The sequence below is a fragment of the Plutella xylostella genome, chromosome 17 (assembly GCF_932276165.1).
Source record: "Plutella xylostella chromosome 17, ilPluXylo3.1, whole genome shotgun sequence".
NCBI classification, from domain to species: Eukaryota; Metazoa; Arthropoda; class Insecta; order Lepidoptera; family Plutellidae; genus Plutella; species Plutella xylostella.
Genome location: NC_063997.1, coordinates 8,561,678 through 8,576,683, shown reverse-complemented (window position 1 = coordinate 8,576,683; position 15,006 = coordinate 8,561,678). Strand labels below are relative to the sequence as shown.

The 15,006-nt window shown below is 40.5% G+C and overlaps 1 protein-coding gene across 1 annotated transcript in view; it reads left to right on the top strand.

Annotated features, from left to right (window-relative positions):
• The window catches only part of LOC105389456, a 148,456-nt gene extending 133,756 nt beyond the window's left edge, over nucleotides 1-14,700 (top strand). The window contains exons 4-17 of the mRNA XM_048626958.1: nucleotides 2,523-2,598; nucleotides 5,928-6,020; nucleotides 6,745-6,806; nucleotides 7,122-7,193; nucleotides 7,711-7,848; nucleotides 8,096-8,161; nucleotides 9,483-9,674; nucleotides 9,998-10,214; nucleotides 10,968-11,223; nucleotides 11,429-11,576; nucleotides 11,791-12,009; nucleotides 12,242-12,408; nucleotides 12,544-14,334; nucleotides 14,671-14,700. Coding sequence (XP_048482915.1) covers nucleotides 2,523-2,598; nucleotides 5,928-6,020; nucleotides 6,745-6,806; nucleotides 7,122-7,193; nucleotides 7,711-7,848; nucleotides 8,096-8,161; nucleotides 9,483-9,674; nucleotides 9,998-10,214; nucleotides 10,968-11,223; nucleotides 11,429-11,576; nucleotides 11,791-12,009; nucleotides 12,242-12,408; nucleotides 12,544-14,326 — 3,489 coding nt within the window. The 3' untranslated portion in view covers nucleotides 14,327-14,334; nucleotides 14,671-14,700. The remainder of the gene's footprint in view (nucleotides 1-2,522; nucleotides 2,599-5,927; nucleotides 6,021-6,744; nucleotides 6,807-7,121; nucleotides 7,194-7,710; nucleotides 7,849-8,095; nucleotides 8,162-9,482; nucleotides 9,675-9,997; nucleotides 10,215-10,967; nucleotides 11,224-11,428; nucleotides 11,577-11,790; nucleotides 12,010-12,241; nucleotides 12,409-12,543; nucleotides 14,335-14,670) is intronic.
• The last annotated feature ends 306 nt before the right edge of the window (nucleotides 14,701-15,006 follow it).

Here is a 15,006-nt window from a genome sequence, read left to right as displayed (position 1 = left end):
TCTAAGGCTTTCGACCTAGTGTCTTATGATGTTCTTTGGAGCAAGATGGATAGCCTTGATAAGTTGCCGAAGGAAATTAAGAATTTGTTTAGGTTTTGGTATGCTAACCAAACAAACTATGTTAGTTATGGTGGCGCTGGGTCAGACTTATACGGATTGGAATGTGGGGTGAGACAAGGGGGGCTCACCTCCCCCCACCTTTTTAATCTGTATATGAATGACTTGATCGAGGAGCTCAGCAGCATGCATGCGGGCTGCTATATCCACGGAGTAAGTGTAAATAATATTAGTTACGCCGACGACATGGTGCTGCTGAGCCCCTCGGTCAGTGGCCTAAGCAAAATGTTACAGAAATGTGAACAATATATGCTCAGTCATGGTATGGTATATAACACTAAGAAAAGTGAATTTATGGTGTTTGTGTCAGGTAACAAAAAGCCGAAAACGGTTCCACCGGTTCTTTTAAACGGAGTGGCGCTAAAACGTGTTTCTCACTATAAGTACTTAGGACACATACTGACAGAAAGCCTAAGAGATGACATGGACATTGAGAGGGAGCGCAGGGCGCTGTCGGTGAGGTGCAATATGCTTGCCCGCAGGTTTGCTCGTTCTTCAGAACAGGTGAAGATCACGCTTTTTAAAGCATTTTGCCAATCTTTTTACACGAGCAGCCTGTGGGTAGACTATACGCAGAGATCCTACAGCGCACTGCGCGTCCAGTATAATAATGCCTTCAGGGTGCTGTTGAGACGACCCCGCTTCTGTAGTGCATCGGCCATGTTTACAGAAGCGCGTACCGATGGCTTCCATGCCATCATACGTAAGCGGGCCGCGTCCATGCTACGCAGACTGCGGGACAGTCACAACAGCATCCTGGAGGTCATAGCCGATAGGATAGACTGTAAGTTGCTCAAACACTGGATAAAATTACTTATAAACTAACACTAGTATAAGAACATTGTTTTACTAACACATCTATGAACTATGTTGTTTGATTCAATAAAGATATAATAATAAATAAAATATGATCAGGTACTGTTTTACCCCATCTGATTCCGAAACTCAAATTAATTCAAAACCGTTCGTGCAGTCGCCATAGAAACGTGGCGGCAAAAAAGCAATAAACCATTAATTTCGTGGGTCCAATATCTCCTTTACTTATCGCCTCCCCCGATCGCGATGTCTACTTAATTTTTGTAAGTGCGCATCTATTTTTCACCCCTAGACTCGTCTCGGCACACCCTGTATTCGCTCCCTAAGATTTACGCGCTCGACGCGAGCAATAAGCGACCGGCCTACGACACAGGGGGCGCGTATTTTAAAATGTACGTCTGAATCCGGTGAAAAATTGCTTCCCATCCGCCCCGCTCGAAAAGCCGTATATTTCAGTCATTGCGCGCTGAACGAGGAAAAAATGAAGACAGGCCAGATAACTTATTTGAATATCTCAAAGTGCCCACTAAGTGTTTTTATTTGGCGTGATGCGCCTCATGAATGCCAATAAGCGGCGGGAGGTTGCTGATAAATATTCCGTGAATGTTAAGTGAAATAAATTACGCGGTTGAATGGCATAACAGAGCCGGTTGTAATTGTTAAATAAAACATGCGTAAGCAGGTCCCTGTGACTCCGTGTCGCCTATAAACATAACTGTTCCGACAAATATGTGAGGAAAAATTTTAGAGTCGAGGAGGTCGTAAAGTACGTTAGCACGTACTTGTGCTCGGCAGGAAGCCACTGCTATTGGGGTAAAAGGGAAAATGCATTAGCTTTTTGTAATGTGGTCATAACCCCGGATTAGGGGGCGCAGAAGCACCTTTCGCGTTCCCGCCCGTGGAAAGATGGATCCTGAAATAATAATCTTCACTTTGTAGAGCAGCGTAAGTTCCTGAAAAAAAACATTTTTTTTAAATAATCACAAGACTCAAATATACTGAATATAAATTATGTTCTCTTAAACTGCACGGGTCATATTACCATAACAGATTTTTCATGTAAGTAGGTTAGCAAGTGGAATCTCAAGGCGAGCTGTCCGCAAATGCATATTTACGTAAATAGACATAAACGCATGTATGTAGGTGAAGACCGCTGACTGCAGGCGGAGTGACTAGGAATGCTGTCTCTCCGTGTCGATGGACCTGGCCACACCTCGGGCCAACGAGGCCGCCCAACATCCTTGAAAGGCCACATTCCAACCTGCAAACACAACACTATTTACGGCTCTAAGCCGTTGCGAAAAGACAAATCAACTTTTGATAAATTCGTTAAAGTAATTCGAGATTGAGAAATAATGTTCATTTCGTGAATGTTTACAATCGAACTCGATTGCTGCTGCCCAATTGATTGATTGAACTTATTATAAAAATAAAAAATGAATTCACTTTATACATCCCACTGATTCGTTCTTGTCTCGCACACAATAGACGGAATTTCATTGGGTTAGCTCATCGCGTCTGTTCAATAACTTCTCTATACGAGTCTCCTTTTAAGCAGTACTTTTCAGTGCGTATCTCTTTTGTTACAGAATATTCTGGACAAATTCAACCCGGGCGCTCGGCAGATGATCACGGCGGGGAAAGCCTACCTGAAAGCTTTACACGGTAAGTAACAAGGTAGACGTGGTTCTTACACAAAGAGGATGAGGTTAGCTTCGCGAAATTCGCAGGTTTTCTGCTCCCGTGTAGCTAATAGAATATTACATTCAACAGATGGCGGGTGAAAGTTTGAATGTAGTAGCCGAGCGAAAATAATGGGTTAGATTCACTTTGCTTGCATATTTTGTGCTAAATGTATAATTTCATACATTATATAGCTCTACTATGTGTGACTGTATGCTTATTGCAAGGCCTCTGACTAACACCCGTTTGGCTTCTGCACAACTGGCTTAGGCAAGATCTATAAGTAGGTAAGTAAACGCATAGCAGGCAACCTGTAATACCTACCTAGAGTACCTAGGCAACCTGTAATACCTACCTAGAGTACCTAGGCAACCTAGTCGAGCTGCACAATCCCTTCGCAACCTACTCATTACAAGATTGCATCATCAGACAACTTATTAACTTATACAATTACTGACAGATATCTATCACGGCTAACACGCTCAATTAATTGCGGTAGTGGTAGATTCACAATATGCACTTGTGTGCAATACGCATTGTTATGTAAGCCAGGGTTGGTTAGGTGTAGCCCGCGGCCTTATTTTATCAAAAGGTATTGACTTGAGTTACAAATCGCACTATTAAAATAAGCAACGTACCTATATTATTTGAAAGTTCTGTAATTGTTATTATAATTCATTATTTAAAAAAAATACATAAGTACTAACTTAAGTTACTAAATTTAGCTAATTGCCAACCAGAAAAAATAATAATTTATCACTAAACAATTGAAAACTTAATTTTTATAGTTACCTTGTTTCTTATGAGCCTAATTACCAAGCCCTCGGTGGTGTGCCTGGGCCAGCCCTGCAATGAGCTAGATCGCTGGAACGGGGACACTCTCCGTGCCAAATTGTCTCCGCGGGCTTATCTCCACTGCGCCTGGCTCTTGTGCTATAAACTTGTTTATTGTGCTCCAGATATGCACGCTCTTTGAGCCGTAATGCTCGCTTTAAAAGGCCATCTGTGATTATGCTGTGCGGCCTTTATGTCACCCTGGTAGGCGTCGGTGCAATATCTCCTCTAATAGTTTGTTTCACGATGTCTGGATAAAAGTTATCTGTGGGTTAAAAACGTACATTCACTATATATAAATCTTAGAGAGTGATGGTATGAATTTGTCAGATAAAGTTTATCCAGAGACTGTGACAGGCGGGAATAACATGTCTTTAAAATGTGGCATAAATTCCCAGCATTTGTTCTAAATTTTAAAGACATACACACACACAAGATAAAAAGCAATAGCCAAAGTACAGCGCATCACCCACTTCATCAAGTGATAACAGACAAATGTAGCTTTAATAAAAGAAAATACTTAATCTGTTGTAACTTGAAGTCTCCAGCATAACTCCTGATTACACTTTTGTGGAAAGGAGGGCTTAATATAAGCTGTTGATTTGTATTTTTGTTTATTTAGGCAGAGGTTTTCAAATAATGTTGACTTTTATTCTTATAAAATACAACCTAAACGCTACCTCAAAGTAGGCGTTATTATAATAAATCAGGCTCCAGTAAATAACGTTTTGACATTCTAAAGTAGCCTGATAGCGGTTGGTCGAATTAAAGACCCTCCAATATAAAAGTAATCCATCAACGATTTAAGTACAAAAAAAAGGTAAGGCGGGTTCTGAGGTTCCGCACAATTTACGATAATTTATTCAAGTACAAGTAAACATCAAACATAATCCTTCATTATGAAATCAACTTTATTCGTTACCTGACTACTTGCCATTGTAGAGTTCTAAAGAGTTTCCGTTATTGTTTGATAATATATTAATTAATTATATATTTTTAGGGTCTGTTTCACAATGTCTGGTTAGTGGCTACCTGACGGATAAAATACATGCTGTCACTCTCTGTTATTATTTTTTAGACAGTGACAGCATGTATTTTATCCGACAGGTAGCGACTAACCAGACATTGTGAAACAGGGGCTAAGTATAGTAACTTTAGCTGTCATTTTCATGAACCAAAATCAGGATTATTTTACTACGGAATCATAAAAGTAAAATTTTATAAAGCTCACGTCTTCGGTCAAAGATCAATAATGTCACGGGAGAACTGTGAAACCCTTAATTAATGATTTATTAGAACGCCTGAAAGTGCTGAAACTTTGGAAAAGTTTACAGCGGCGGCATTTCTGTGACGGTCACTTATCATTTCCTCGCCCTCTTTTGTGTTGCTCACCTTTAAAAAAAATAAAAAGTATTCAAGCTTTAACTCGGAGCTATTGAAGCGCGCGGGATTAAAACAAACGAAGTTTGACAACTTCAAGTTGTCTCAATAATTAATTTTCCGATTGTGTAGCAGTTGTCTTTCACTAATTTAATTACTTAGTGATAAATTGTAAGACTTTATTTATAGCTTAGTATTAACTTATTTTAAAAGCTAGCTTTTCTTCTTTGAGAATTAATATTTTATACGTAAATTGCCCGCCTCATTTGTGTTTCAGTGTGGTTACTCTCATGTCTAACAACTGCACATTTCACGAAATTAATTATTCATATGGATCAAACAAATTGTGCTCAATGGTTCTCGAAATTAAATCGATTTCAATTTAGTCGGCGGGTCGCGGGCCGGTCGCAAATGAATTCGCTGCAGTTATTGCTTTTAGGCAATTTATTAGCTACCAGTATATTCTAGTTTTCCACTAGACATGATATTAGAAAATAGAATCTAAAGTTATAATTGAAAATATTTTATCAACGTATGCCTGTAATACTCCACTCAGAACTTGGAGCTCTATCATCAGCCTTCCTCATCCAGCAGCCACTACCACTCTACCTACCTACTACCTACCTGTCTTAGGTCGTCATATCAGTTGGGCGTTGTTGTAAAATCGTTTTATTCAGAAATCGAGCAAGCAATGAGGCTGTTTTAACAGCATGCGGATTTGATCACGCACGCGTTCATACAAGTATTCATTGTAACGCGTGGAATATGCACATGAGACCCGAGAAAATGGCGTGCAATCCTACGTGCGTGATGAAATCCGCATGTTGTTAAAAACAGCCTCATGTCAAATTATTTCTAGGCAATCCCCCCTCTTCATACAACCTGACGGGACACCCTGAGTACCCATTATACCTAGAGTAATATACATTCCACTTCTGACGATCAGAGGCAGCACCCACAACTTCTGGCCAGCTCATGTTGATCGACTTGATCTCCTGGGAGTGGAAAGCTGTAGTTGCAGCCCTATGCTCCACTAGGAGTTAAAGGACTTAAGAAGAAGAAGAAGAATATACATTATTTACTATGATTCCCCACAGGAGCGGCGGCGGCGTCCCGCCTGTACGTGGACGCGGTGGGCAAGCTCGGCCGGCAGGCGCAGCAGGGCACGTGGGGCGGATGCGCTGATATAGGTAACTATGGCTACAAATTTCATGATGTTTTACCCTGTAACTGGTAGAAACGTTTAAATATTTCTACGGTTTTGGAGGATGAGGGTAGCGTAAAGTTCAAAATGTGGTGGCTGTAGTTCCACCACTACCTGGAAAAGGATTAAGCCCCAGTTTCACCATACTCTGTTAGATAATAACAAGGGATAAACTATAGTGAAACTAAGCATAAGGCGGTCAAAACTTGACTGTTATAATGTTTTCGCAAAAGGCATTATCTAATTTTACATTCTCTTAAAAGTATTACATAAACATTATCTTAAATACCCAGACCAAGTAAAAACTTAACAAAATCCTTCGCTAGATAAAATAAAAAATATCGTGTAATTTCAAAAATAAACCATCTTTTCCATTTCCTTAACCTGACTTGTTATTGGCAACTTGGCCGAAACTTCTCCATTCTGTTCTTTAAGACCGTAATTGCGCTAAAAGGCAAGGCAATGGACAGTTTATAGCATCTGTAACTGGAAAAATAGAACGATAGAAGATATTGGATTAAGTTCCGTATTTTGCTAAAATCTGTTTTACTTAGCTCGTATTAAATATTCCATAAAATAGCTATTTATTTTTCAAAAGTAGTCTAATGATTATAGTTATACGAGCTACTTACGTATACTTATATATAGGTACATACTGTTTGTACCTTGATTAATAAAAATGATTTAAAAAAACGTCAAAATGTTCTCAGGAACTGCCCTCATGAAGGTGGTGGAGGTCTACCGTGAAATTCAGGATCAGCAGATGAACATTGTAAGTATTCAGGCCTAATTGCATTATATTTGAAATAATGTATCTTTTAAGATTCATTAATATTTTCATAACATGTACTTATACATATAAATGATCTTGTTTAAAAGAGCCCTGTTAAAAATGAATTCATGAAATGCACTTCTTCATAATAAAATTATAACTTAACTTAATAAGTAAGTATACTCTATGAACAGTTTTATTTGAAATCGTTCTTTAAAAATGCTACTTTTATTTATGGCTGACAATAGATTATATTGAACGTAGATATTTTCATCACATTTCAATTTATTTGATAACCTGCGAATTCCATTTCAGCTGAAGGCATTCTACGTGGATCTGCTGGTCCCGTTGGAAACGAATCTGGAAAAAGACACAAAAGTGGTCCAGGTAAGCAACCCGGGGCTCCCTTTGAAACTTGTTTGCGAAATGGGGAATTGGAATAAACTAAAGTAGTTCAATAGCTGGCTTGAGATAAGAATTTCGATTAAAAAGTTTTGCCAAAAGTAAACGAGCGCTGTTGGCTGGTATTTTTGTTCGCGGTTCCTCCAACTAATAAACTGCGAATCTTTTGCTCCCCGAAAAGTATTCCGCTACAGTGTTTCTTTACAACTTGAGAGTACAGGGAAATTCAGCTTTGTTATTATTGCTTTGGTTTTACAATTTTATGAACACCGTTTTGATTATTTGGCAGAGACTTTGATAAAATTTTAAGATCGTGCGCTCATGAAACTAAAATATCCAATTGAATGCATGATTGTGAAAAGCCACCTCAGACCATAAAGCATTTTCTGAAAGTTTTTAATCGATTTTTTAAAAGTATTCTCTAAATTTATAATTTCAAATAAGTAAGTAGCTACATAAACAGTGTATGGTAATATTTTTCTTACTCTATATTTCCTTGTAGTCGGAACAAAAGAGGTTTCTCCAGCAACACAAGCTGCGCTCAGAGAGCTACAGCAAGGCGGCGGCTACTATCAAGAAACAGAGGAAAAAGAACACTAAAGTCTCCAAAGCCGGATCAGCCATGGACAAAGAAATGAAGGTAACATATTATGTACACCCATTACACTAATTCATTATACTCACTTTCATACAAACAAAACAAGCAAGGGTGCATTTTGTGCTTTGTTAAATGGAATATATAATTATGTCTAGCTATAAGTGTATCCCGTAACAACCGGATTATTCCCTTCGCCTTAAATAAAAAGGTTCTGGCTATTTGATTTTAAAACCCTGTGGTCTGTGTGTGTACTTAATTACATCTGTTCCCTTTGGTTTTATATTTGCAGAATATGCAGATATTGGAAGAGGAGAAGACCAAATTGGATGCGTTTTGCGAGCAGAGCTTGAAAAATGTAAGTTTTTCTTCCTTCTGTTCCCTTCCTGTATATTTATATTGGATGTTATTAATTTAGCCGTTCCTTTGTCGTACGGAACCGGTATTCAATAAACGTGAAGCATTTTCAATAGAAAGCATATTGATTGCCAATTTATTTACTTGGAACAAGCCATTACGTAGTTAATAAACATATGTGACGGCAATTTTGTTTTCCACTCTACGTTGATTTAGACCGGGACGACGTAATGGGCAGGAATTACAGAGCTTGGGCTTACTCTAGCTTGGCGTAATATGAAGTTTCTGGTCATCATGGTCTGTACGTTTAATGCAACTAGATGGAGGCGTTTCCATATATCGTTTTCGTGAAGCTAGAGAGACCCTGTAATCGCCCTCACACACGCAAGGCTATCTGCTTCGTCAATAAATTCACGCGACGTTCATTATCCTCTAAATTAATTCAGTCAATATTAAATAAAGTGGCACTAGCAAGTATGTTTGTTACCTACTTCGAATTTTCCGAATAGCTGACTTTGGCGGAAATGTTTCTGTTTTAGAAAGTTATTCAGCAAATTTGATTAAACACAACCGGCGATTTTAGAGAGGCTCACTTTGAACCTAGAACTCTGTTTAAATTATTTCATCCACTAGAGTTTCCAAACAAATATTTTCTATCGTGTTGAACTGAAGTTAATAAATATTACTTTGGTTGATTTTAGCCACTCAGAACTTTCTACTGAAGCGGAAATTTGAATAAATATTATATTTAAGAAACATTCACCGATTTAATGTAACTAAGTGAATCATAGTAAATGTAAAATATGATGTATTTACAAATTGTTTTTGTGAAATATGGCTAGTACAACAATTACTCATTAAATCATGATAAGTACACCATCTTCTTCTTGTTCTTCCTAGCCTTTTCCTTATTAAGGGTCGGCTTTGTGCGTCATATAAGTACACCATTATCCACAACTTATTCCGTAAGCAAACATTAAGTATTAAATATTCAGCTGACTGGCAAGACTGGTACTACCTAATCTTTTCTGAAGAGAGAAGAAAGTTCTTCCCTAACTGTCTTATTTCCTGTCATGCATGCCTCTGAAATGCTGTCTTTCACTCCAATACAAAATAAAGAAGTCCAGTTCAATCTCGGCTGTTTATCCTCACTCTTTCGACGAGCTTCCCGCCTGAATTATAACATATATGTGTAATATATGGGGACATCGCTCGCACACACGGAAATCTGATCCCAAGCTAGACAGAGCTTGTGATATGGGCATCGGACAGCTGATATATCTCTACACATATACATATTTTTACACATATTTCCTCCTCAGGCAATGACGCAAGAGCGCCGCCGCTACGGCTTCGTGCTCGAGCGCCAGTGTTCACTCGCCAAGCACTGGCTGGCGTACCACAGCGCGGGCGCCGGCGCCTACACCAGCGGCCTGGAGGAGTGGCTCGAGGTGTCCCGCACCCGGGAGTACCTGCCGCCCAATGTGGAGGCCATGTTCGTCAGCAGGATGCGGGTGAGGGTTTTAGACGTTAGGGTTAGACGAGTAACGTAGGTACATAGGAGCTTGAGCATACGTTCTTTGGGCAGCTGATACTGCACAGTCGCTAGCGATCTTTAGCGCGTGGATGATGATAGTGACTAAAACCACAACATTTCTCTTCAAATTATTATTTTAATCTCACTTCTATAATGACTGGTGGCTGCTCTCGTTTACTCAACGTTACTTACTTACGTTCTTAGTAAATTACAGTTATACACCAGATTTATCATTTTTATATGATCACGTGAAACCCAAATCCACCTGAACCTCATAATCACTGTACCCCACCCTTCCAGCAAGTATCATTCTGGGCGGACGAAGAGATCTACGCGAGCCCCCGCATGGGCGACGACGATGACCGGGCGTCAGTCGGGTCCGCCCTCCGCAAGACCAGGTCGGTGGACGCCTCGTGCCTCGACGTGCGCTCCATAGCCGAACTGGGCTCGCCGACCCAGGGCATGTCCAGGGCTAAATCCGACTTCAACTTGCAAGCCAGCCTGCATGGGGAACCTGGTGAGATTACAAGCTATTTTACTTGGTACAGGGGGGTACTCTCTATATGACGAAAAACTTGGAGCGCTGCTGCGCGAGCCACGAATCTATCTCGTATTAAATGTGCCGATTGTACGACAGCCTCTCGTTCGTTCGTTTAACGTCAGTATAGAGTAACCTTCCAGGGTAATTTGTAATTTAGGACCGAATGGAACTTAAAGCTATGATTATGGTTCCTTTTATGGTGGACTAGTGGAATTCACTCTTATTTGTGCAATGTTAATAAAGTAAGCTGATATGGTCAATTTCAATATCAGAATCTTCTTATCTACCTGTAATGATTATGATACAATTATATACCCTATTTTGCTCTAACTACCTACCACTTTTAAATTCATAGATGCCTCTAATAATTTAGACAGCGCACAAATATTCCAAATAATCGAAAATGTGCAGACACTGACATTCAACACAGAGTACATTTGAGAATAGAATACATCAACTACATTGAGGTACAGTGCCACAAACTTATCTGTTCCGGTGTCAGCTCACGTAAATGTGTAATATTTCTTAATTGTATAAGATTTTAAGTTTGCCAGTAGTGGTAATTCGCTCTTGTGGTTTCAATAAACCCATATAATCTTTTACAATATAAAATTCATTACTAAATAATGAGATATGGATCAATTTAGTTCGCTCTCACCGGAACAGATAGGTTTGTCGCACTGTACATTACGTATGTTGTATCTCTATGCTCAACTATAACTTTTCCAGACACGGACTCCCGCATCGCGACGCGTCCGACGTCGCTCGCCCCGCCGAGCGTGACTTCCCGCGAGCCACCCCTAGCCAGGGCTCTATACGCCTACAACGCAGCCGGAGACAACCAGCTGAGCTTCCAGCAGGGAGACATGCTGGCGCTGCTCGGGGAGAGGACCAAGGGCTGGCAGTACGGGGAGAACTTGAGGACGCACCAGGCCGGCTGGTTCCCGCTCGCCTACACTGAAGTTGTGGCTGGAGAGGAGACTGCGTGAGTATTCGATTAAGATCTGTTATGTGATATGGATTATGCCAACTATCCGTCCAGTATTTCATTGCAATCCTCAAGCGCTCTTTCGTTAAAAGCAGAGACAACTAGAACCAGATTTCACCAACATTTGCACAAACCCACTATTCGTCAAAACAAACAAGCCAAGTATAATCCTATAAGTTCTCCTGATCTTCCGCAGTGCTAGCTCACCGGCACGCTGGAGCATGGCGGCGACGCCGGGCGAGGGCCCGCCCCCCGCGCCCCTCTCGCACGCTCACGCGGGGGCGGCGCACGCGCACCCGCACCCGCCCCGGATGTTCGGGGACACCGTCACCGCACACCATGTTACCAAGGTCAGTCATTTTATCACCTTCGCTCTTTTATCGGTAGTGGATTATGTAATTGTCATCACGATGGTCATTTTGTATCACTATCCTATTCATCATCTCTGCATTGATGAGCTCACCCACACAACAAGCTCTATTTCGCTTATCATCTCCATGGAAACAATGAATACGATGACAACGAATACGAACACCATTCCAATTAAATCTGGTCGTTCCACAGGGTCGCCTGGGCAGTGGCTCGCCCGGACTGCCGCCGACTCTGCCAGCCCCGTCCCCTAGCGCTCTCAGCTCATCAGCCAGTGCCACCTTCCACTCTTCGACCCCGGCACCAGCTATTCCTAGCGCCATCAAAAACTCCACATCCGCTGCCAGTTTTACCACTCACGCTGTTATTGAAACCAGGAGCTTCGGCCCGCAGACTCTCCCGTTGAGGTCTCAAGTAAGTACAACGTAATACTAGTAAACTACCACCTTTTGCAATTTTTGTGGATATTACACAGTCAATTGTAAACACAGTTGGGAGCGGGTCGTCGCTGGCTGCCAAATTAAGTAATCCTATAGAAACACAGTCATATAAACTACTATAGTAATGTATAACCATACGTCATCTGCTGACGAACACCGCTACCAAATTGGACTTTAACAGACAAGTAATTACCATATTCTTGCAGGTGGCTGCTAAAGCTGGTCCAGCTAAGACGGTGGTGTCCGCCGTGGGTGCAGTCGGTAACGTGTCACTGCACAGCTCCAATGACTCCGGGTTCTCGAACGAGCCTCCGCCGCAGCCCGAGGTGGACTACAGTGATGAAGAAGCTCAAAGACTACGAGTCCCTATTAGGTATGTAACGAGTATACCTACTTATATGGATGTGATTTTTGCTTGAGTTAACATTTTGTTGCTAGTTAGGTTTTCATTTTTAATTTATTTTATGTTTGTAGAGAAGCTAAATTTTTTTTTGTTTTGTTTATGTAGTAAACCTGCTCAGAAAAACAATGACCACCAAGGTTACTTGTCCAAGACACAAAGCCTAAAGCGTGGCCCCAAACAACAACCGAATAATCATGCCAATGGTTATCTTACTGATGATCAGCAAATAATGCTACGATCCATGCTAGATATGGACAAAGACTCACAGAAGGTAAAAAGAACTAAATCTTTTTGGAAGTTTGGCCGGACTACATCTGAGGAAATTATGGAAGGTATGTCACTCTGGCAACATCGAGACATTGTTGATACTGTTCCCGAATACAAGAAGAAAATACTTGTTAAAATGCAGAAAGAACTCAGACCTGCACCAGAAGTACCCGATGTAAAAAAGAAAGCGTCCACAGAGAAATCACCTTCTCCTGAGAATGTTATGCAACATCCAAAAGAAACAATCGATAGAAGAGATGTGAAAATGAATGGTATCCGCCAGTCAAAAAGTTTAAGTTCGATTCAAAATGATGAGATCCAAGAAAAGCACAAGAAAATGGGTAATAACTACCAGGATCAGACAATGAAAAAGAAAAGCACTTCTGAAAAGTCTATCATTGAGGAAAAGCCAGAAGATTTTGTACCGCGTAACGAGTCTAGACATTCGGATATGACTAATACAAGCACAATCAAAACTAACTTTGAAAACAGTTTTTACAATGATGAAAATGGGGATGGATTCGTGATGAAAACCGTGAAACGCAGAGAAATATTGCAAAGATACGATAATGATAGCAGCTCTGAAGTGAACTCTGTAGCATCCAGCGCAGATCGCTATGATTGCATTATTGTAAATGATCATATGACTTCAAGAAAGAAACATGACATGGACAGACGTCGACCAGATACAGTCGAGGAAGACATTAAAACCAGGAAAGAAAATGATTATATGCCAGAATTTGAGGAAATAGAAGTTACTCCAATCAAACCACACGTTCGTGCAACAATGGGAACAGATAAAACAAAGAAGTCATCCCACGATCGATCACCTCCCAAAACGATGGAGTTTAAAACATTCAAAGATAACGGTAACGACATGAAATCTTTTTCAGCTTCTTCTGAGACCCTCAAATACAAAGACAATGAACCACAAACTGATCGTTATGGAATACCAGTTGAAAGAAACAACAATCATATGAGAAATGAGGATTATGATGAGGGCACGCTGAAACAAAGAAAAAGGTCAAGCAAAGATGAAAAGACACGGAAGCACACATTAGAAAATGGCAAGAATCATAGCAGCAAAGACTCTGATGTACGATCCCCGAAAAGGGATTCGCGTAATTTCGATGGCCGAGAACCAAGGGCTGATTATTCATTAGACAGACGTCAAATGAAGAGAGACTATTCAGAGACCAAATCACGAGATACAAAGTCAAAGGAAAGAACAAATAGAAGCTACGATGACAGCACCCTCCCGTACAACGGTCGCCGCGATGACCGGTATTACGATTCAAACATATCGTATTTCAGCGACCAAGAAGCTCGAGTGTCGCGGTACGATTATGAAACTGATTCCAAGAAGGCAGAGAAGTCTAAAATTCGGCAAGAGGAAGCCCGTTTGGAGGCGAGGCGTTTTGTTGACCGCCGGAGCGAGGGCCCGTACAGTGAGTCGGATGACCAGAAGTTCAACGAAGCTCTGAAGCAGCAGAGACCTCAACTGCTGCCGAGGACCAAGCTAATGAAGAGAGCGGGCGAGGGACCGGACTTGCCCGAGGACGGACATACCTTCGGCCCGTGGTACGATTTGTGGGGCCGCGAAACTGCTGTCTACAAATAAACTAACAGGTTCACTTCTTTTGTTTTTATTTATTTATGTTTTCTTATTTAGTTCTTATGCTCTTAACGTTACTATTAAGTACATTTTTATTTGTTTTTTTTGCTTTACCGCTAACATTTAAATTCAATGAAAATTTACTTAAGAATCTAGCTTTTGAAAGGTTGCCTATAAGGTTTTATGTCATGAGCTTCGGACTTTCATTTTAGTAAAAATACTTACCTAATCATACAATATTAAACAATCGGGCATAATTATGATATTTACGCAACCAATACCTATAGAAAAAAGTAATAAATTTAAAATTCTCTCCTGTTGAATCGCTAACATTGTGTATTGTCCGGCAGGGCGCAGCAGTTCGCCACGGTGAAGCTCCGGAAAACACTAACAAATGACCGTTCATCACCCGCCATCGAATAATCATATTTTATATAATTATTTTGTTAGTAATATTAAGTAAGTATATTATGTAAATTAGAATCACCATGTATTTTGTACAGTTAAATATTCATAGTTTAACAAAGAATATATCACATTTTTTTACAAATTGTTTGCTTTATTACATTCCGGTGTCACCCTTAGGAGATAAAATAATTTCGTCGGTAAGGTATTAAGTTTTCCTTTTGTTTTGTGTGGAGGGGAAGTCCCGGTCGGTCCCGCGCCCGCGTCCGAAGCGAATAATG